Source organism: Meles meles, chromosome 7, assembly GCF_922984935.1.
Source record: "Meles meles chromosome 7, mMelMel3.1 paternal haplotype, whole genome shotgun sequence".
Classification (NCBI taxonomy): Eukaryota; Metazoa; Chordata; class Mammalia; order Carnivora; family Mustelidae; genus Meles; species Meles meles.
This window is the reverse complement of record NC_060072.1, coordinates 47,355,557-47,379,717: the sequence shown is the minus strand read 5'-3', so window position 1 is coordinate 47,379,717 and position 24,161 is coordinate 47,355,557. Positions and strand designations below refer to the sequence as shown.

At 34.3% G+C, this 24,161-nt stretch overlaps 1 protein-coding gene across 6 annotated transcripts in view; it reads left to right on the top strand.

The window, feature by feature from the left end:
* The window catches only part of CNOT2 (CCR4-NOT transcription complex subunit 2), a 123,545-nt gene that overhangs the window by 39,852 nt on the left and 59,532 nt on the right, over nt 1–24,161 (top strand). For 4 of the 6 annotated variants that reach the window (XM_046010873.1, XM_046010874.1, XM_046010877.1 and 1 more), the window contains exon 2: nt 10,937–11,079. In XM_046010873.1, coding sequence (XP_045866829.1) covers nt 11,032–11,079 — 48 coding nt within the window. In that variant the 5' untranslated portion in view covers nt 10,937–11,031. The remainder of the gene's footprint in view (nt 1–10,936; nt 11,080–24,161) is intronic. The other 2 variants (XM_046010872.1, XM_046010871.1) reach the window with 1 other exon arrangement.

Sequence of the window (24,161 nt, the reverse complement as noted above, 5' to 3'; positions counted from 1 at the left end):
TTCAGTTAGCAAAAGCAGATACTAATACAGGTCTTTTATAAAAGTGAGGTAGCGTAGTGCAAACTTCCAGATAGTAAGGGAAACCCATACTATGTTAGAAATTTCTTCTAACAAAGAAGTTTGTTGTAATGTTTGCATCTACTTCTTGTATTAGCCATTTCTGAACTTGATAATGAGTGTTTTTCAACTGAAGAAATCTTTTTAAAACATTTTAAAAATTAATGTTTAAGACTTAGCATTATTTCTCGGAGGTAGGAATAAGAGGCAGGGAAACGGCATATTGGCATGCAAAGGAAATGAATAATGCTCTTAAACTACCTTTAATTTGTAGTGTTTATTTTTGGTTATTACTTAATGCTGAGATGAAAACTTTCCTGTTCAGTCTTAGCCCTGATAGCCTTAACCTTGGCTGTACATTAGAATCATCTGGAGTTGTTGGGGCGCCTGGGTGGCTCAGTGGGTTAAAGCCTCTGCCTTTGGCTCAGGTCATTATCCCAGGGTCCTGGGATCGAGCCCCGTATCGGGCTTTCTGCTCTGCATGGAGCCTGCTTCCTCCTCTCTCTCTGCCTGCCTCTCTTCCTAGTTGTGATTTCTCTCTGTCAAATAAATAAAATATTAAAAAAAAAAAAAAGAATCATCTGAGTTGTTTAAAAAGCACCTTAATGACCAGGTTCCATCCTTGTCCAAGTAATGAAAGTAGGGGCAAGGGAGGAGACATCAGTACTTTTTTTAAATTCCCTAGGTGATTTTATTTGCATCTGGTGATGAAAAACAGTATAAATCCTTTAGCCTGTTTCTGTCCTCCATAAATATACCCATTTCTCTTCCTTTGTAGCAGTCACGTGGCAGGCCTCTGCAGAATGCCTTGGCCATTCCCTTGCCCATCACATAAAAAACTGTGTACAGTTTGCCTCTTCTGTATAAAGACTAAACTTTGAGGGATTTAAGAAGTGTTCATGTAGGGGGTGCCTGGGTGGCTCAGTGGATTAAGCCGCTGCCTTCGGCTCAGGTCATGATCTCAGGGTCCTGGGATCGAGCCCCACATCGGGCTCTCTGCTCCGCAGGGAGCCTTCTTCCTCCTCTCTCTGCCTGCCTCTCTGCCTACTTGTGATCTCTCTCTCTGTCAAATAAATAAGAAAAAAAAAGTGTTCATGTAGTTAGTTTTCACCAGTTATTAGGTTATCTTCTTTAATGGGCAGTTGTAATTATTTTCTGCTCTTTTACCTAAGCTTTATTTAATACTCTTTATGAAAACTGGAAAAATAATTAGTTTTGAAAGTTAAAAATATATAATTAATTTGTTAGATTTATTTCAAGAACAGCTTTTTAAAAAAACATTTGAGAGAGAGACTGCACATGTGCATGCTCAGGGGCGGAGGGGCAGAGGGAGAGAGAATCTCAAGCAGACTCGTGCTGAAGCCCAGCATGGGGCTCTATCCCAGGACCTTAAGATCATGACCTGAGCTGAAATTAAGAGCTGGCTGCTCCCCCAACTGTGCCACCCAAGTGCCCCTCAAGAGCAACTTTTTAATTACTTTTTATAAGAAGCCATTTAATTTCTCTTTATCACTTACATTTTTTTCAGAGATAATTTGGTAAGCCTAAGCAGTGGATATGAACTAGGCAGTTTTGATAATCACATTATCACTAGAATCAACAGCTTGTATAAATTATGAGAAAAATATATATTATCTGTAAAATTTTAGTACAGTAGAATTGCAGTTTTCAGATTTCTCCTTCACATGTGGTTTTTTTTTTTTTTTTTTTAAGATTTTTATTTATTTATTTATTTACTTGACAGAGAGAGAGATCACAAGTAGGCAGAGAGGCAGGCAGAGAGAGAGGGGGAAGCAGGCTCTCCGCTGAGTGGAGAGCACGATGCGGGGCTCGATCCCAGGACCCTGAGATCATGACCTGAGCCGAAGGCAGAGGCTTAACCCACTGAGCCACCCAGGCACCCCCACATGTGGTATTTTTAATTGCTGATATGAAATTACGGTACTTGATGACTTCACAGCCATTCTACAAGGCAGAGTAACAGGGGAGTTGTTATATATTTTAAGGAGTTGTAATTATAGATTATAACTTCAGGTTCCTCTGTTGAATTAATAGAATTAGTCTGTCCATTCCACAGTAGATTGTGACGCTAATATGACTTGGTCTTATTTTAGAGGGACTGCTTTGGCAATAGCTATTCAGCCCTTGGAAATCTTTGTGGATTTTTAGCCAGTTGTAATGAAAGGTTCTAAAACATTCATTAATTTTAATACTTTCTTTAGATCTAAACTGGCAGGAAATTAGCTAAGTACTAATAATTTGGCCTTTTACACATTCGATTGGTCAGTTAATTCAAACAACAGTACTTAAGTGAAGTTTTATGTGTCATATATCTGGATTACAAATTTATTTGGTCATAGTCATGAGCTAGATTGCGTAGATCTTATCTTCCTGTGAAGAAATGGAAACACTCAGGTTAAACAACTTGTGTAAACATATGTAAGTTTTCAGGTAGCAGGAAGATTAGAAGACCCTTGGTTGTCTTAAGTTTGGACTTTAATTTCATTTAAGCCTAAAAAAAAGGAGCTTTTGATTCCCAAGCTTGTGGTTCAAAAAATAGTTGAACTTTTGTCATTTAAATTCAGGGACTGTCTTTATTGTCTTTCATTTTATTTGGGACTTTTAAGACTTGGTAGTAGCAAATTTCCATCTTGAGATGCTGGGTGTTTTAGATGGTTTACTGATTTTTCTACTCATACTAAAATCTGTGTATCTGGTGGCTAGAATCCTCCTTGTCACATATGTGAGAGACCTGCACAGAAATTTAGAAGTAGTGCATCAGGGAGGCTACCACTACAGAAAATAGAAGACGTGCCAAATTGAGTTACAAAATATGAAATTATGACAACCAGAGAGTAAATTGATTTCAAGAGAATACTGTCAATTTACTTTTATTTTTCTTTGTAAATATAGGCAACTTTTCATTTTACATGATAATTACAGACCCATGAAACCTGTATTATTAAAACATTCAGATAAACTATTTTTAGTTAATGTGGCACTTTTCCCAGACTTAGTTTGGTATGAAACTGAAATTCTTGCGTTTTACTTATTTAAACTGTTTCATCTGCCCACGTTTCTTGTGTGTACCACAAGTCATCAACTCAGAATATTAAAAACATTTATCCATGTGATTGAACCAAAAATTAGTTCAGAAAGTAGGTTCATAACATTTTATAACTACAGTCTTCCCTATATACAAGAAGTCTCTTGACATAGTTCTGGAATTGAGAAACCCTAATATTTTCAAGATAATGGCTGAGTGCACTTCAGCTTTCATTGAACTCCAGTGACATTGATCCCATCTGGTAGTCTATTTTAATTAATAGCCAACTTGGACTATAATGTCCCCTTTAAAAAAAAAAAAGCCTGTCCAACTGGTTTAACCATCTTAACCTGACCATATTCACACTGTAGTTTAAAAGGTGAGTTGGTAAAGACTGCCAGATTACAGATGTTGTAGAAACAATTCGTGAATTCCTTAGGAAACTGCGGTCAGAGAGGAGAAATTGATTAAGCTAATCCTAGAATTCAGATTTTCTGGTTCTTGTGCCATTCAAGGTATACATTTTTATATGATGATGTCACATCTAAAATTTAATTAAACACAGGGAATAAAACTAACAACTATTTTCAGTCCCCAATCAAGTACATTCTAGGGATTTTACTCATGATCACTAATTTCTTACTCTGAGAAATTTTTTTCTGAAAGAAAAATTGGGGTTCAGTTATCATTTATACTAGATAATAGGTGCTTTTTTTTTTTTTTTAAATTGGGCTCTGATTTAGGGAAACACCTAGAATGAATAGCCTACTTGTTGTTTTTCTCATTTTAAGATTTGGTTTATATTTTCCCCCTTAATGGTTTCTTGTCAGATTTTAAGCTGATAACATGACTAAATCTATTTTAAGGCTTTTCAGCACAGAAAAGGGAGGTGTAAAATGTTTAACCTTTTCCATTTATACTGGTATATTCAGTAATTTATTCTAAAAGTATCCTGAGTGAGAGAATTTTTGCACATGAGTAGACGTTAGTGATAACATGTGTTAGAGTACTGTGCATTCCTGACATTTAATTCTGTGACCAATTTGTTAAAAAGATTAGAGATAAATTTACTTAACTTGGTTGCAAATATTCAATAAAATTTGGAGCCTTTTAAAAACAGGTTTGTTTACATTATTAAAAAATCTTTTAAATACCCTTTTATCATGCTTATCTTTTAAAATGTAATTTTGACATACCTGTTAATCACCTAGCATTTTATCAACTTTTAATCTACTTTTAAGTGACATATACTAGTGAAATGATCTATTCTCTAATGATCTGAAAAGTTACTTTATTTGAAGTGTTTTATAATTGAGAACAGACTGATACCAATAGAGATGTTTCTGACTGTAATGCGCTGCTAATAATTCTGATAGTGAGAAACCTGGTTCCCACCAACCACTGTCTGTTTTACTTCATATTTATCTCCAGTAGACATGCATAGCAGTTTCAGAATTATTAACCCATAGCTCTGTGATGGATCACTTTACCAACTAAAATACACTATTTATGTAGAGGTTTTTTTTTTCCCTCTTAACAGCGAGCAGTCAAAACATCATTCTCTAAAGTTACTTAGGTCACTGCATTTTGCATACTCATACATTTATGATACTGTTAGTCTTTTTTGAGGTCTACATTTCTAACCTCCTGGTTGACTTCTAAAATTTGCACACATTCAAGTTCATTCTTTATGTTGTGAAGTTCTGTGGATTTTAACACATTCATAGCATTATCTATCTACCATATCAGTGCTGTATGGAATAGTTCCATTTCTTTAAAAGTTTACCTGTGTGTCTTTGTAGTCAGTCACTTCTCCCACCCCTTTCCAGTCTGCTGCCAGCCGCTGATTTATTTTCTGTCCCTGTAGTTTTGCCTTTCCAAAATGTCATATGAATGGAAACAAGTAATATACAGCCTTTTTGGTTAGCAAAATACATTGAAAATTTGTGTTGCATGAATTAATAGCAATTTTTTTTATTATTGAGTGGAATTTCATTGTATAGCTATACCATTTTGTTCATTCAGCTGTCGAAAGGACATCTTCATTGTTACAGACATTTGTGAACAGGTTTTTGTATGAACAAAAGTTTTTAATTCACTCTGGTAAATACGCAAGGGCACAGTTGCTGGGTTGTGTGTGTGTGGTAAGTCTGTTTAACTTCATAAGAAACTGCTGAGCTCTTCCAAAGTGGCTGTATTTGTCTTCATTTTTTGAAAGGTATTTTAGCTGGATTTAGAATTTTTTTTTTAAGGTTTTATTTATTTATTTGATAGAGCACAAGCCAGGGGAAGAGGCAGAGGGAGAGCTGTGCACAGAGCTGTGCACGGAGCCCAACGCGATCCTAGGACTCTGGGATCATGACCTGAGCCAAAGGCAGACGTTTAATTGACTGAGCCACCCAGGCACCCCTGAATTTAGAATTCTTAGTTAATATTTTTCTTTCTGTAGTTTAAAAATATTGATCCACTCTCCCCTGCTTTGCATTGTTTTTAATGAGAAATCTGCTGTCATTCCTGAGTTATTTTTCTCTGTGTATATAGCTTGTCTCTTATGTCTGCTTTTCAAGATTTCTCCTTCACTATTTTTCAGCAACATGGCTTTAATTATGAGGGTGCTTGTTGTTTCTCTCATTCTCTTTGGAGGTTGTTGAAGTTCTTTAATCTATGAATATAGTTTTCATCAGATTTAGGGAAAATGCCATTGTTTTCTCTGCTTCCCACTCTTTCACTCTTTCTGTTAATGTTAGGCTGCTTGATATTGCCCAGTGGTTCTCTGTCTTACTTGTTATTCTCTCACATTTCATTGTCCCCAGTTCCTTTTATTCTCACTGTGTTTAATTTTGGATTTTTAAAAATTTTTTTTTGCTTTTTAAAATCTTTTATTTATTTATTTGACAGAGACACAATGAGAGAGGGAATACAAGCAGGGGGGTAGGAGAGGGAGAAACAGGCTTCCACTGAGCAGGGAGCCTGTTGTGGGGCGTAACCCCAGAACCCTGGGATCACGACCCAAGATGAAGGCAGATGCTTATAATGACTGAGCCAGCCAGGTTTCCCGGATATATATATATATATATATTTTTTTTTTTTTGATTGCTAGTTGTGTCTTCAGTTCATTAAACATTTCTTTAAAGGTTAGAAAAGACTGCTAATCTTACCCAGTGCATGTTTAATTATAGATACTGAATTTTTATTTCTAGAAGATCAGTTTGAGCCTTTTAAAAATCTTTTAAACTTTCAAATAATTATAAACTCACAAGAAGATGCAAAAAGAGCACAGAGAATTCCCGTATGCCCATCACCCATCTTCCTCCAGTGATGTCTTCCATAACTATAGTGCATTATTGAAACCCAGAAATTGACACAGTATAACTAGACTATAAGTCTAACTTAGATTTCACCAGTTTTTGCAAGATCTCTCTTTTTTGGTATGTCTTTATCATTCTGGTGGTATTTTTTTAAACATGTAGAATTCTATTACAACCACCAGCACAAGCATGATACAGAACTTTTCTGTCAGCATAAATTGCTGTGTTGCTAACTTAGGTCTTTTTCCATGACCTTGCATTTCTCTTACCATATTCATAGTTTTCTTTATCTTCTTGAATGTATGGGATATATTTATAGTATCTGTTTTAATCTTCTTGTCTACTAAGTCACCTGTATCATTGTATCATTGCTGCTCTTTCTGCTTATTATAATTCACCTTGTTTGCGGTGTATTTCCTGTTTCTTTGCATGACTGGTAATTTCTTTTTTTTTTTTTTTTTTTTTTTAAAAAGATTTTATTTATTTATTTGAGAGACAGAGAGATCACAAGCAGGCAGAGAGGCAGGCAGAGAGAGAGGAGGAAGCAGGCTCCCCGCAGAGGAGAGAGCCCGACACGGGACTCGATCCCAGAACCCTGAGATCATGACCTGAGCCGAAGGCAGCGGCTCAATCCACTGAGCCACCCAGGCGCCCCATGACTGGTAATTTCTTATTGGATGCCAGACATTTAATTTTATATACTTAATTGTGGGAGTGTGTTGTATTGTTTTTAATATTGTTGGGTTTTGTTTTGGGTTACAGTTATGGCACCTAGAAGTAGCTTCATCTGGGGCACCTGGGTGGCTCAGTCAGTTAAGCATCTGCCTTCAGCTCAGGTCATGATCCCAGGGTGGTGGGATCGAGCTCCACATCAGGATCCTTGCTCAGCAGGAGTCCGCTTCTTCCTCTCCCTCTACCCCTCCCCCCCACCCCCCACAACTTGTGCTCACTCACTCTTGCTTGCTCTCTGGCATGTGCACTCTCAATAAATAAATTTTATTTATTTATCTCAAATAAATAAAATCTTTAAATAAATAAAATAAATAAATCTATCTCAAATAAATAAAATCTTTAAAAAAAATAAAAAAGTGAAGTAGCTTTATCCTTTTGAGGCTTGTTTTCTCTTTGTTACTGCTGCTCCAGAACATCCTTAGTCTAAAGCTTACTCAGTTTCATTGTTCATGCATTTATTGGCTTCTGAACTCTATTCAGTACTTCATGTGTTAAAGCTGCTCTACTCCAGATGATGGAACCTGAGTTCTGAGGATTGGTCTGACTACTTTTCAGAGGCTTTTTCTCCAGATTCAGTAGTTTTTTCACACGTGTACGCAGATAAGTACTCAGCTAAAACCTTGAGGGCAATCTGGTCGTTTTCAGATCTTTGAAACTCTTTCTCTCCAGCTTCCTTCTCTTCATTTGCACTGCAGATTCTAGCTGTCTTGGTGTTTCCCCTAGATCTGGATTCTTTTCCTTTAACTCACTGAAACCATTAGGCTTTGATTGGGTTCTGCCTCCCCCCTCCCTGTTTTAGCTGCATACTTCCACAAGCAGTAGAGCTTCATTAGTTCTGTCTCAGGACACATCCTGAGATGATGTCTGTTGTCTGAAAATCATTATTTTATATATTTTATTTAATTTTCTAGTTATTTAAGGCAGGAGGATAAATATAGTCTCTGTTTTTCCATATTGGAAGGCCTCCTGCCTTATAGGAAATTTCATTGTAGTTTTATAAATGCTTGTCTTTTCTTACTTTTGAGTACTTAGGACTTTGTAGGAAAACTAGTTTATAAACTTCAGTGAGCGTAGGCAGTTAGAGGGCGTGTTTTCTCATACTTGCTCCTTTTCACATACTCTTAACATGTATAGTTACCTTCTCTTTAATGTAGTATGCATTCTTTCATTCCCAGTATCAATTTCCTTCCCAGTATCAATTTCCTTCCCAGTATCAATCTATTACTGAAGATTTTTATTTAATACAAGATAATGGTGACAAATGTTAGCTCTTTATGGTTACCTAAAAGAAAATAGAGTGCCTCCTTTCCTTTTTCCCTTTATCAAAAGGAGATGATGAGTCTTAGTTATTGCAATATAGAATATTGATTCATACAGTCCTTAGAGCATTTAGTGGCTGTTGACTAAAACCCAAAGCCATGAAATTCTTGAAGTTATCCCAAGAGGGAGAAACAAAAGAAATGAACAAAAACAGGTTTTTCCTTTGCGCTAAAATTCATCGTGTTCCAAAATTATACTTTAGCTGGTAAGTTTACAGATTAGATAATAACTTTTATTTTTAATTAAAGTCTTATTTAGCATATAAAGTGCTAGTTGTCTTTTTATAACCTATATAGTTAGGTTATGCTAACAAATTATATTCAAATTGTCTTGTGTGATACTAGATTTCTAACATCTTTTGATGAAATGCATAATGTGAAGGTATGCATGTACTTTAATATAAACATAACTAATTTAACAAGGGAAACATTTTTACCCTGTAAGAAAAAACTGAAGCTTTACATTATTATCCACTGAATTCAGAGTTGCCATGATTAGATTAATAGTTAAGGCAAGTAGTGCTTTAAATTACTACTTTTATAAAGCACTAACATTAAAAAGGGGTTAATGTTTTTTATGGGATGCATAATAAAATAGTTTTGCTCTCATTTTATAACAGTCATGAAAATTTAAGTTGGAGTTGAATGTATGTCACTTAACTATTCTTGGACATCAATTCACTTGATAATTTTATTTTATGAATAACCTAATTCCTTGAGAGATAATAAAGTTTACATTTATGGCAGTAAATATACTTATGGTTTAAAAAGTCTTTCTCTGTTATTTTTGAGGAGACATACTTAATATCAGTAGTACATATAAATTGGTAATGAACAATTAGCATTTTTGGCCTTGAGCCAGGCATATTAAAGTATTTCAGCCAAACATACAATGTAAGATAGTTAAAATTAGGGGCTCCTGGGTGGCTTAGTGGGGTAAAGCCTCTACCTTCAGCTCAGGTCATGATCCCAGGGTCCTGGGATTGAGCCCTGCATTGGGCTCTCCGCTCAGGGGGGAGCTTGCTTCCTCCTCTCTGCCTGCCTCTCTGCCTACTTGTCTATCAAATAAGTAAATAAAATCTTTAAAAAAAACCCAACTGTTTAATATGGTTAAAATTAAGTAAAAATATAGCACCCACTAACTTTGTGCTTGTGATCAAATATAAAACCAGAGATGGAATATCAGTTTTCAATATAGGCTTTCATTATGTGGACTCTTTTTAAAACTTAAATGTAATCATACTAATTTTCAGTGATTTATTTTCCTCGAAAACATTTTCTCTTATTAGATTGCTTTTTAGAGGTAATCCGTCTTTGTGTGTGTGTGTGTGTGTGTGTGTGTGTGTGCGCGCGTGCGTTGGTTTTAATCCAGTTGATTCATACTTAGTATGAATTTAAATTAGAGGTTTTTATTATCTTCTCCCAAAGTAAATTTCATATGATGTTAAATAATTGCTCTAAATTTGAATATGCTTTCTGGTGGTTAGCAACTATTATTAACATTATTTTAATAGGTATACTTACTACTTCCCTAGGGTAAACATTCTACTAAAACTTAGATGAGGGACATTGGTCTTGAGAAGATATATTTACAAATTCTTTGTAGATATCACTTTTGAATTTTTGATCTTTCATTTTAAATCTATATTTTTGAACTAGCATCTCTAGGGACTATCACCTCTACTTCAGTGGTTTGTTTATTTATTTTGGGAACTGAGGTGTACAGTGCTTCATCATTTTGGAATTATTTATCTGTCCAGGTTAAGAAATGAGCTCCATTATTTTTCTGCTTTAATGTGAAAAAATAAATTCTATTAGAGCATGTACAGAATTGGTGGATTGAAGGACAAAGGCATCCAGAAAGTTGATATGTGTTGCTCCTCTTCCTTGGAGTAAATTTTAATAGAAAATTATATTTTTATAAAATATATATAACATAAAATAAAGTGATATTATAATTCAGTTTAATAGAAAATTGAATTAAGTTCATATCTACTAATCATCCTGGGAATATATGATGTATTCTAGTCTTGCAGCATAGGAATAAACCTCATAAACTGAAAGAATAACAGCTATATTAAACAAGTACTTGGAGGAGAATGATTGGAAATTACATGACTGAATCTGAATTAATTGGTTATTTCTGAGACTAAGAGGAGAATATTTAAAAGAAAAAGTATGTTAGCTGAGGGCTGAATTTTTTTGTCCACTTTTTATGTGTCTTCCTTGTGTGTGAGGTCTGGTGGACAGTTCTAATGGGCGAGTAGAAGTGGGAGGGAAGAGTTCTTTATATTTAATAAATTCTCAAAGTATCTGCCCACTCTAGCCCTCCCTAGGTGGTTAAGAGGAAGATGAGTTATATTATTTTTAAAAAAGTAGTTTTTGATTTCTGTGTATCATACTGGATATTTTTGCTACTGTTCATGTATTTACATGTTAGTAATTTTGACGGCTTTTGGATAATTCCACTCTAGAGGGAGAACTGGTGGGCGGTCCTTCCTGTGACACGACCCTTGAGTGACAGTTCTATTTGATTGCCTCCAGTACTGTGAGGAAAGGACACGACTCTATGGTGAGGACTGATGGACATACATTATCTGAGAAAAGAAACTACCAGGTAAGATCAGTTTTTTTTTTCTTTTTTCTCTGTTGTTCATATAGCTGCATTGAACTGTTTAATGTATTACATTTAATTGACACCAGCAGATTAGATGCACTTCAGTTTGAAAAATTTGGTTTATAATTTAAAATACATGTGTTGACTTTGACAGTTGAAATAGGTGGGGACATTTTTCAAAACAAATGATAAATGTATATTCTTGTAATATCAAAACATTTTTCTGGTGCTTCATGTATATGTCAAAACTTAGATTATCTGATACACAATTTATAACTCCATAGCTAGGTTTCGAGATAGTATTCTGTAAAATAAAGTGCTGATTACTTTCATATGTATTATTCCTGGAAGACTAAACCTGAACTCTTAGGCTATATGCAGAGTAATAGAGCATCACAGAAATGTAGATAAAACTGGTTAGCGCATAGAAGAAATAGAAATGCAAATCCCGGGATGCTCAGAGACCCAAATTCTATTAAATTTCTCATTAGCTTGCTATCCTTACAATGCCGGATTCTTGTTTTGTCGTTTATTAAGTTGGTTAATAATATCCATTCCCTATGTAGCATTTAAGGATGCTGAAAGGATGGTTGAAGTATAATACTCCTTTTTCTTTCTTAGGTTTTAAAAGAAGGTGAAAGATAGTGGTATGAATTAGTGATTTAAAAAACATTTTTTCAATTTAATATTTTCAAAGAAAATCTCCTTTTTAAAATTTGATAATTTATTACGAAATTATGCAACAATTCATAATAGAGAATAGTTCACCGCTCAAGTATGAATAAGCTTTAGGCTTTCTGCACTGATACATACTCAAGTGTCCCTCAGACCCTTTCACCTACCAGTTTCATTCCCTCTAGACTGTTGAAGGCAACTCGTGTGGTAACAGCTTTGATTCACTAACCATTTATCGGTTAATTATTTATTTTAGGCCAGTTAATTTTTTTTTCCCCTCAAATTGGAAAGGTAGATAGTGGAAAAAGTTGTGAATGGGTCTTCATGGTGTTAATAGCAAAGAGCCTTTGATTGTAAGATTGAGCTCTGTGCCTAATAAAAATAGTGTCAAATTATCCTTCCTTTCACTTAACTTCTTGTCTGAAGTTTCTTGCCAGAATGTTAGGATTTTAATAAGCCATAGCTGTGGCAATGTAGAATCAGTTCTCCCTGTAACCTTTTCTACTCAGAGTTCTCATAGACTTGACTAACATGGCCTTTGCTAATTTTCATACTTGCTGTAGCTCCTTCCTCACAACCACTTCCAACTACCTTGATTCATAAGGTTTTAATTGGTCATACTACTTGGGCTGTTGCATCTTTTGATAGGTTTTGCTAAATTATTTTAAGAATATTGTGATTCTAGGCTATATAGCTTTTTGGTGCTCATAATCAAGTTTGTAAAGTGTAAGTATAGAACTTTTTGTATGATTACACAGTGTTAATTTACTTCATAGAATCATTTTAATACAGAATTCCAAAATTTACATTTAAGAAAGGAATAAAATGAAATTATGTTTTACACATGAAGAGATTTCCTAATTCCTGCTCATTCTACTCAAAAAATAATCTGTTGTTCAAGTTACATTATTTATAACTAATCCAGGTTCCTTAACTTACCTGAAAAAATTCTTGATTAGTGTTTTTCTGGCTGCAAATAGTTTCCCCTTTTTTCTTTTATTGTTACTTAGTGACACTTAATGCATGTTGAAATACCCTTGGAAACAATTATTTAAATTTCCACTGTAAAATTGTTTTATTTTTGAAGCATCTGCAAAGTACATGTATAGAAATATAATTTCCCATCTGATCATGATGCATATATTAAAAGCATACAGGAAATTCAAAGGAATATTAAATAAATCACTTGTATTTTTATAGGTAACACTGAAAGTTTGTATATGCTGAGATGGAAGGATTTGGATTTTTAAAAATTCCATTTTGAGGAATTTTGTTGTTTTTCATGGGTAAAGTAGGATTTCTTTGTACTGATGTTTGCCCTCAATTTATCCTTGAGGACTTCTGTTTTTGAAGGGTACTTGATGCTGTATAGTGATATTTAAGGGGCCTGATAATTATACATTAATATTCCAGAGTTTAACAAGAAGAATAATATTTCTCTAATTCTCATTTCTTTATAGACCTGATTGAAGCCTTAGGAACTTAGTTTAAGAATATGCATTCCATCACCTTTGTGCTAAAACCTACGACTTTCACATGGGTGTTGGTTGAAGTATTGATTTTCATACTGGTAATTATTTTGTTGCATTTCTTTCTGTAAATTTAGGCCCAGTTAAGTTTTTGGAGTTTGTATAGAGTAGTTGAGTTTTATTTGCTTAGACTGCTATATTAGGTCAGATGAGAATTTAATTATTTAAATGAGTCATAGCTCATTCTTTTTTGGAAGGATTGTTAAGCTTTTTCCATTGAATGTTTTTTGCTAGTATTTTCTTATCTTCCTTTAATTTATACTAATTTACTTCAGTTATAAGTATGTACAAATCTAGCCATGTTAATTATGTTAATTACTAATTTAACTCATCAGTGGCTTTCCCTCTCTCATATAAGAAAACCAAGCTCCTAAACATTATACAGTGTTTCCACATTTTGACCCCAGCGTGCTCTCACCATTCCAGTCTCTCCTCTTACTCCCTACTAATGAATTTTTTTCAATTAGGAATATAAAGCTGATTTTAATCTACCTCCCATACACTTTTACAGTTTTAAGCCTTTATTCGTTTTAGTTCCTCTTCATGTAATGCTTTACCTTTGTTTACATGATTCAAGAATTAGGTGTTAATACTTCCAGAAACCCTTTTTTGACGAGCTCAGCGCTCCTTTTCCTTGCCTTTGTAATTGCCTTTGTAATACTTCTAGTTTAGTGCTGACTTTTTAATAGATTGTAGTTCTGTTTATTTGTCCTTGTCTTCCTGACCCGTGCTGTCTAATACTGTATGCACTAGCCATAGTGGATATTTAAATTTAAATTCATTTAAATTAAAATTTAAAAATTTATTTTTTATCAGTTGCATTAGCCACATTTCAGATGCTTAACAACTGCATGCTGATAATGGCTACCATGTCAGACAGTGCAGATGTAGAACTTTTCTGTCATTGCAGTGTTACTGTATGTTATAAGCTTCTTGAAAACGGGAGCCACTTTTTTTTTTTTTTTTTTTTAAATTTTGATACTGCCTATTAATACCTACCATGATTTTGGGTAAATAACAGGTGTTTAATGCACATTGTTTCGATAAAATTGAAACAAGGAAATAAGTGAAAGAAATTGTAGTGTATGCTGGGTAACATATTACTAATATTTCCAAGATTTTTAGATATTAATTCCAAATGGAACTTTTTATAATATGAGGTCATTGATTATGTCATGTTGGATAGTTCAGTGTTATCTGTGTGGACCTAATGCATCCCAGTCGCTGATTTAACTTTGTGGAATATAACATGTCACATGACTGTGACAGTGATTGTATTGCCATTTCCTCCTCCCTACCCCTGCCGTTAAATAACTTTATTTCCTTTTTATTAGTTTTTTTAATCACAGAATTTACAGAGGTGCATTGCAAAAGCTTTGAAAAATAATGGAAATAGAATGTGAAAGTTTACATTAACTCTTTAGTTTGTGTATCTTTTCAGATATTTTCTAGTGACTGTACAGGGGCAAATGTAATTTGTTGTCTTTGTTTTTAACAAATAGACATTTTTCTGCAATTGCATGTTGTACTTAATGGGGAAGTTTCCATGTACCATCCTTCTTCCCCTGCTTCCTTCCCAGAAGTAACCACTAGCTTGAATTTTGTGTTTCATTCTTTTTATTTTTATATTTTGTTATGTGTGTGTGTTTCACTATATACAGGTGCATCTTTTCTTTGTGTGTTGTGTGGTGATTTTGGGGAAAGTAGTACTGTATATTTTGTTTTTTCATATAGGAAGAAAAATAATGAATTTCTAGCCCACCCAGAACAAATTCCCAGATATTGCCAAACAACTCAGTACCTGACTATTAACCCAAGTATTTTTGCATAATATTTTTGCGTAATATAAAGCATTTAAAAAACAAGTTGCCTAGTTATTTTAACACATACAAATGCATCAGTAGGTGTGTTTCCATTTGGTTTTCAAGACAGTTACACAGTAATATATACTAATTATATTTTTATATTTTGTACTATAGTAAAAATGTAATGTAAATAAAGAATGAAATGTTCATTTCTTTTATTCTAAGTTACACTTCATTGAAAATTTATGTCTTTCTGCTGTCAGGATACATCTTACACTGTGGTATATTGGAGTCATAGTTGTAGCCATTATTAGATGGTTACTGTCTAGTATGATTGAAAACAGCACCAACATGAAAGCATCTTAGAATCTGTAATAGGTTCAAGTATGTTAATGATACATAAAATAAAAATACTTAATAAAATGAACAAGAATTTTTAGAAAATGGGTACTTAGTAATTTAAGATTTGTCAGAGTGGGTCTGGTGCCCAGAGCAAAAAGATGGAGGCTTTCATTATTGTAGCTGTTTGATGTTGGGTTAGGGTGAAGAGTTAACTGAGGAAGGAATTAGTTCAAAAATATGTTTGAGACCAGTGAACTGGCTCACAGCTTACTCTTCTTTTCTCTTGCAACTCTTGCGAACAAATGGCTATAACCTATTGTCCATAGCTAGAGATGAAGCAAGAAGACAGAAAAAAACTGAAAGTGGATGACTGTTCACTTGCAGTTACACAATGAGGTTGCTCTTACAATTACACTTTTGAATGTGATGCTTCTGCTTATGTCACAGTCACATTATCAACAATATTTTGACTCCATGACCTAAATATTTTCTTAAAAATTGACATTTATTTGTTACTTTTGGTGCCTTTTTTTTCTTCCTCTGGCCAACCAAGAACATAAAATTCAGTGAATTCCCAAGGTACTCTTCATTAGTTGGCTCATTATTACAGGACACTAACAGTTTTATTCTTTGATTGCATTACATTTTCTGATACTTCTTTTCCTCATCTTCTGAAATCATCAAATGAGATGATTTTTTTCCAAAAAGCAAGTTTAACCAAGATACATGGTATGTGGTACTCTTAGTGTCTTGTAACTTTTTCACAGTGCCCCTAGGCCACAAGAGGTAACTAACAGCTCTGTTCAATAATTAGTTCTAAGTCACTTACAGTGGTAGCTAGCATGGTAACCGACAGATCCTGCTATGTTTCCGTAAGATTTAAAATACCAGATATTTTAATACATTCCTGTATTCAGTGTGGTATTATTCCTTTTGGGCCATAGGTTTTACACATGATATGTTGTGTTCTCTTTCAGAAGAATGTTTTCATTTAAGTAGTTTGCCTCAGTCATAAATATGGAATATGTTCATCGTTAAACAGAAAGTTAAACCATTAGTGCTGATATTTCTGTGAACCAGAAAAAAATATAGAAGTAAACAAAGTTATTTTTTAAAATGTAGTCTTAGGCCTGGCTTAGATTCTGAGATGATTGGATCAATGGTGGCAGCTTAGTTTTTTAGATCTTTCTGAATTTCCACATAAAAATAAAACAACTAGGTAGCAAAACCCAGACCCATGAAAACATTTGTAATAAAACTTGTTCATGAGGTATCTCCATGAATCCCCAAATATAAACAGATGAAAACTAACCAGAAAACCTATATATATCACTTTTAGTGCGTAAGAAGGTAGAAAGAAGCATTGGGATGCCTAGCTTGAGAATAGACACCTCAAGTACTTCAAAGGTGGTGAACAACCAGTTTGAAAGTGATTAAGTGTAATTATCCAATTTGAAACTGGGAGAAATTTTGCCCACTGCATTAGATCTTCAGAGAGGACCTGTGGGCTAAAGTTGAGCAGGAGAGAGGCAACAGAGACAGGAAAGAGAATCTCCAGATAAAAAGGATAGAGGAGAACAGAGCCAGAAAGTCCTAGAAAACAAGTCACTGTATTTTTAAAATATTACATGAAAACAACAGAAGGAGGGAGCTTTATGAAGTTAGGAAAGTTTTTTCCAATCAAGTTATATTCTCAAAATTCAGGAAAATTAAATTCACAAAAGGTCTTTCAGGAATATTTTTAGGAGTGTTTTTACTAATTTTGAGTTCTCACCAGTGTTCATATTGATCTGACATTTGGTGCCAAAGTTTTAATTTTTTAAAGAATTTATGGAGGTTGTGTGAAACATTTCTGAGCTATTGAAATCAAGTAAGCGAAAATAGTCTATGTCTTTTGAAAGATTTATTTTATTTTTCTTATTTAAATTTATCTGAAATTGATATACAGTGTTAGGAGTCCAATTTCCATTCCTTGGCATATAGGTGTTATATTAGGATCATGTAGTGATTTTTTTTTTCCTTCCTCAGCTAATTAATGGGACTACTGTATTATAAATCAAGTTACTTTATATTCATGGGTCTGTTTTTAAAATCTCTATTCTTTTACTTTGATGTGTTTGCCTACACCTGCACCAGTACTGAGTTTCAATTGCTATACTGTTGTGTTATAGTCTTCCTGAGTGTCTTAACTTTCTTGGCCTTTTGTTTCAATGACAAATTTACAATATATATTAAAAATACTGAGTTTATAAATGTAATTTTATTGACTTCATTTTTATTTGGGAAAGAATTGTAACATATGTTTATGATAGTCTTCCTCTCCTGAAGTCATATATTCAGGTCTTCTGTATTTCCTCTCAGTAAAGTTTTGTTATATTTTTAATAATAGACCCAGATTTATGCATACAGTTTTGGGATTTTTTGGTAAATGGCATTTTTAAAATTATATTTTATAGGTGTTACTATTATATTGACATACAGTCAACATTTTAAATTGATGATTGTGTCAATATTGCTAAATTTTTTTAATCTTACAATTTACCTATAGGTACTTTGGGGTTTTCATATGAATAAACATATCTGGAAATTACAGTTTTGATACCTCTTTTATAATTTTTATAACTTGAATTTCTTTTTTGATCTAATACTTCTCATACATTGTCAAATAGAAGTGTTAATATTAGAAATCGTTTTCTTGTTACTTGTCCTAAAAGCTTTATGTTGTCACTAGTAAATACAGTGTCTTTTTTATATATATGCTTTATCAGGGTAAAGAATTTTTTTTTCCTCTAGCACTTTTTTCATTTTTATGGTTGTTGTCTGTGTCCCTTTTCTCCTTATTTGTCAATCTTGCTGGAGATTTGTCAATTTTATTAGGAATTTTTAGCTTTAGTTATTTTCATTTTATTTTTTGTATTCATCATTTTATATTTGTTCATCTGTCTTTAATTATTTTACTTAGGGTTTATTGTGATGTTCTTTAATCTTAAGTGTTTATAATCTTTTAAACCTAGGAGATTTTTCTAGTTGTCTTTCTGTTGCTGTTTTCTCATGTAATTCCACTGTAGCTAGAGAATGTGATTCAGTATACCACTCCTCGTTATGAACTTGAACAACATGCATATTGACCAATTAATTGGCTAGGTGTATTTGCTGTATTTCTCTTCATTAGATTGTATTTGTTAATCTTGGAGTCTATCTTCTTTACCCACATATTTACCCATTATTATTCACATATTATCATTTATTCCTTCCTTTAGATCTATATTCCATCATATGCTCTATTTCTTTAATTATTTTATACGTTCTTATGTTTAATGTGTGATAAATCAAACAGCTGGAAGTTGCTCTAGGTCATTCTAATGTCTTTTGTTTCTGCTCATTTTCCCTTATGGTATCTTGTTTCCTTGTGTGTGTGTTAAGTTACCATTTTATGTTTCTTAGAACTATTTGGGAATTTTTGAAGACTAGGTGGAAGGACATTTTTCCCAAGGGGAGTTGATTTGCATTTACTTTTGCTGATGCCTAAGGAACTATCTGTCTAGGACCACTTAAAAATAAAATGTTAGCTTAGGTTGCAGTCCACAATAGGTATTATGAATTTAGACTGGTTTATGGCTATAGATTCTCAGAAGAGCTTTCCTGTAGCTCTTTCTGCATAACATCAAAATCATGACATTCAAGATCCTTCTTTACTAAGGGGTTGTTAGAGTTACGATGTATGCTTTTAAAAGCTTTATGAGAGGGGCGCCTGGGTGGCTCAGTGGGTTAAAGCCTCTGCCTTCAGCTCAGGTCATGATCCTGGGGTCCTGGGATGGAGCCCCGCATTGGGTTCTCTGCTCAGCGGGGAGCCTGCTTCCTCCTCTTTCTCTGCCTGCCTTTCTGCCTACTTGTGATCTCTGTCTGTCAAATAAATAAAATCTTTAAAAAAAAAAAAAGGTTTATGAGATGGTCTTTTAACAGCTTTTCTATCTTGGACAAATTCCCCTTTGGGGTTTTAAACTTGTGGCTTCTCTGTACTCCAGCTTTTGCTTTGTTTTGGGGTGCTGAATTTCCTTCTCTCCCTCCTTTCCAACCTCCCAGGCTCAACAATTCATTTAAAAATAAAAATGTAATCACTGTGTTAGTTTTCAGTGATATTTTGTTCGTAGTGTATCTGCCTGGGTGGCTCAGTGGGTTGAGCTGCTGCCTTCGGCTCGGGTCGTGATCCCAGAGTCCTGGGATCGAGTCCCGTATCGGCCTCTCTGCTCGGTGGGGAGCCTGCTTCTCCCCCTCTCCCTCTCTCTCTGCCTGCCTCTCTGCCTGCCTCTCTGCCTGCTTGTGATCTCTGTCTGTCAAATAAATAAAATCTTAAAAAAAAAAAAGAATTAAAAAAAAAAGAATAATGCCTGGTATGTGCAGTAAATGTTGATTGGCTGAATCAGGATTTCAGGGAGCATTTTTCAGTTGGTTTTGAGTGGAGCATTTTGTTTTTTGTTTATAGTATACCCTAGTACCAGAAACATATATCTTGATCATTTTGTAGGTCTCAGCTGAAATTTCACTTTTTAAGGAAGCATTTCCTGCTTCTGTTACATATTTTTATTGTTCATTGTAATTTGGAGGGGGAATCTAATGTTATTTCTGCTTTTTATCATCATCCATAACAGAAAAACTTTGATAGTTTTTTTTCTATCCCATCTCTACCCTTCTTTTTCTTCTCTTATACCTCTGTTTTTTCTTCCCTTCTTTTCTTTCTGCCTCCTTCACTTCCCTTTCATTTCCTTCCCTTTCTTCAGTGTCATTTTTTTCTACTTGCAGAGCTTTTTAAGTCTTTTGTTATGTGTAATCTAGGCAGAATTATTTAAAGTCATTAAATTTTTATTTAAGGAATTTCACATGTTATGGTTCCTTCTACAGCACAGCCTGTCACTTTGTTTCCTCCAAAGTTTGAGTCATAGTCTTCAATATAGCCCTTTCAAAAAGAACTTTTGCTTAACCCACAGTTGTCATGCCCATTTGTCCACAGTTCTTTTAGGTGGGCTTCTTTGATCTCTGTTTGAATGTGGACATATTGATGACATACTTCAGAAATTTCCAACCTGTAATCTTTGGGATCTAGTTTTATCAAGCAGTTTGTTTTAGGGCTACGTTTATGGTCAGAGTTCTGTCCATTTCAGACACCCTGAATATATGTGTCTGGATGTTCAGATTGTATTCACTCCTAAACTATTTCATACCCTAGAATATTACAGATCTTTGGGATAGACCAATTCCTGATATTAAAAAAAAAAATGACTTGTTAGATCTTGTATAGTATCTCTGTCAAGTCATTCTTTCCTACGGATCTAACAAATAGTTCTGTGCATAAAGCAAACTGCATATTTACTCCATGAAGCATTTTCAAGAATATGGGTCTACAGGATAAACACTCATCAGGACACACTTAACTAAAACACATTTTTGTATTGTATTTCTGATGGTTATGAATTCTTTTATGTATGTCTGAAAAAGTTTATTTCATCTTCAATTTTGAAAGTTTTTTTTGCTCGGTGTGGAATTCAGGATTGATAGGGTTTTTTGTTTTTAGTGTTTTAAAGGTTTTGCTTTACTATCTTCCAATTTAGATAATTTCTGACCTAAAATATGTCATTCTTATCTTTAATCCTTTTCACATAATGTAACTTTTTCTCTCTGGCTACTATTAAGATTTTCTTACCGGTTTTACACACTTTTTTTCCTTTAAGATTTGTTTATTTGAGAGCAAGAGCAGGAATGGCAGGGAGGGGCAAAGGCAAGGGAGCTGCAGGGCTTGATACAGAGACCCTAACATCTTGACATGAGCTGAAGGCAGACGCTTAACCTGCTAAGCCACCCTAGTGCCCTGGTTTTTACACGTCTTCATAATGACGTATCTTGGTATAATTTTCTTCATGACTCTTGTGTTTGATTTAGTGAACCCCTTGAATTTGTGTTCAGAGTTTTTATCAAATTTGGGGATTTTTTAATCCATTATTTCTTTAAGTATTTATTCTATCCCTGTTCTACTTTGTGGATTCACTTGAAGTTGTCCCACAGCTTACTGATGTTTTAAATTCTTTTCTTTCCTCTGTGTTTTATTTTGAATAGTTTTTATTGCTGTTTTCAAGTTTCCAAATTTTTTCTTTATCATGGCAGTTTTATTATAACTTACAAACAAAATATAGTTATAATAACTGTTTTAGTGTTATTGCCTATCAGTTCTACCATCTGTGTCCTTTCTGGTTTGTTTATGTTGATTTTTGGGTTTTTTTCCTTTGCCAATATATGTTTTATTTTACTGCATCTTTGTATGCCTAGTAAGTTGTTTGGATGCCAGTCCTTGGAAATTTTATCTTTTCAGTGCTATGTATTTGCTTTTTGGTTAATATTTGTGAGCTTTCTTGGGGACAAAATTTAGTTATTTAGAAGCGTTTGAGCCCTTTGAGCCTTCCTTTTTTCCTTTCAAGTTTCTTCTACACAGAACTCCAGTAGCCGTTAGTCTAGGGCTAATTTTTCCCAACTACTGACACTGTACTCTTCTGAGTACTCTATACAGTGAATTACACTTTAATACTCTGACTTGTGAGAACAGCCCTGTGTGAATCCTGGAGATTATTTCCACTGTCTTTTTCCATTCTCTGGTAGTTTGCTTTGTTTTTTGTTTTTGTTTTTGTTTTTGTTTTTTAAAGATTTTATTTGTTTGTCAGAGGGAGAGAGAAGGAGAGAGAGCGCAAGCAGGGGGAGTGGCAGGCAGAGGGGGAAGCAAGTTCCTTGCTGAGTGAGGAGCCGGATGTGGAACTCCATCCCAGGGCCCTGGGATCATGACCTGAGTGGAAGGCAGATGATTAACTGACTGAGCCACTTAGTCATCCCTGGTGGTTTGCTTTGTGCATATGTGGATCAGTAGAGGGACATGGTTCAGGTCTCCGTAACTCTTTATCTTTGCAGCGCACTTCTGTCTGGTATTTTAGACTTTTTAACTCTAGCTGCCTTGGCCTACCTAGATCTAAACTGCACTTCCTCAATTCACAGAGATTTCTGGGTTCCATCAGGGCTCCCTCTCTCTGCAATGCAGCCCAGAAACTCCCCTAGTGTGTAAGCAAGGGCACTTGCAGGGCTTGCATCAATTCTCTCTCTCTCAGGGATTACTGTCTTGAACTGCCTTATATCCTATGTCTGAAAACTGTTGGTTCATGTATTGTGTCCTTTCTTATAGTTGTTTCAGGTGAGGCAGGAGAGGAGGTTGCTCCTACTACTCCATCTTCGTTAGAAGTACAAATCATAATTCATTTTTTTAAAAAATTATATTTTAGTTGAGAAGATAGATGAGAAATCATTTCTGATAAAGAGAACAAGCTTTTGTGTCAATATTCAGTTAAGGCTTGAATACTTACTGTTGCGTAAGATGCTGTGTGGTGTGTAATACACAGAAATATTATTAGGCTTCTTAGCATTAGTCATTTGGAAAGACACATAAAAGAGTACAGGTCAGCAAATACATTACAATTCATATATGTAGTCTTCATAGCTGTGATTCTCTTTAACCTAAAGCAAACAATTACATGATTTCCCTTGAATTCCTTTCTCAAGGTTTCCTAGAATCTAATAAACCTGTAAATACAGTAGTCATTTATCTTCTGAGCTGAGGTAGTAATTTTACTAGTATTCCTGTAAAATATGTGTCCTGTCGCATAAAATACTAAATCATCTCTTTTATGTTTAACCTGGCTCAGTAAATTAGACAGCATAGTACCTAAAGCTAAAAAAAAAGGGGGGGGGGGATGTTTTTTCAAGAATAAAAAGAAAATGAAGATCTTTCTTATTTAGGGCCAGAAATGTCAAGAGAGATTGCTTGGGACATAATGAAATTTTAAACCTGTTTTTCTCTAGAGGGGTAGGCAATGTAATAAATCTGAAAGAATGATTATTAGAGTAACAATTTTGAGATACTATACTTCAGTTTCTATCTATATTACTTTGGAGTCTTTGTTAAAGTCTTTGACACTCTTCATATTTAAAAGTGGGATCTTTAAAAAATGACTGATTTCCTTGTAGAAGCATTTCAGTTAACAAATACAGTATAGAAGGATGAAAATAACAAATCATCCTTAGAGCATCATAGTAATTGATGCTCAAGCAATATCCATGGATGACTGCTGTAATAGTAGGCAAAACTTTAAGGTCAAACAAATATTTGCATGCTCTCAAAGAACATACTTTAAAGCATTCATTGTTTTAATGGGAAAGTAGGAATTTATAGTGGAAAAACTGGTAGATGTACCAGCTTAATGAAGATCAAGGTTAATATCACCTGTAAGAAGACATACTGTCATCATATGCACTCCTGGATATGTCCGTCATATAGGATGCACTTGAGAAGGACATATTACCTCTGTAGTGAAGTGGCTTTCAAAGTGCATAACCTCTCTCTAGTCATGAGAAAACATAAGACCCACTCACATGGCAGGACACTCTCTCTATGCATCAGTATAACTAATGGCATCGTTGTGAAAGGCAAGGAAAAATAGGTAAAGTCCCAGGTTGGAGAAGACTGAGGAAACATAAAACTAAAAGTAATGTGGATCCTGGAATAAAAAAAATTAAAAAAGATATTCATGGAAAAACTGATGAAATCTGTATAAAGTTGTTTAGTTAACAGCTAATTTTTTAGTTTTGGTACTTGTACTGTGGTAATATAAGATGTTGCCACTAGGGGAAAGTGGAGCATGTG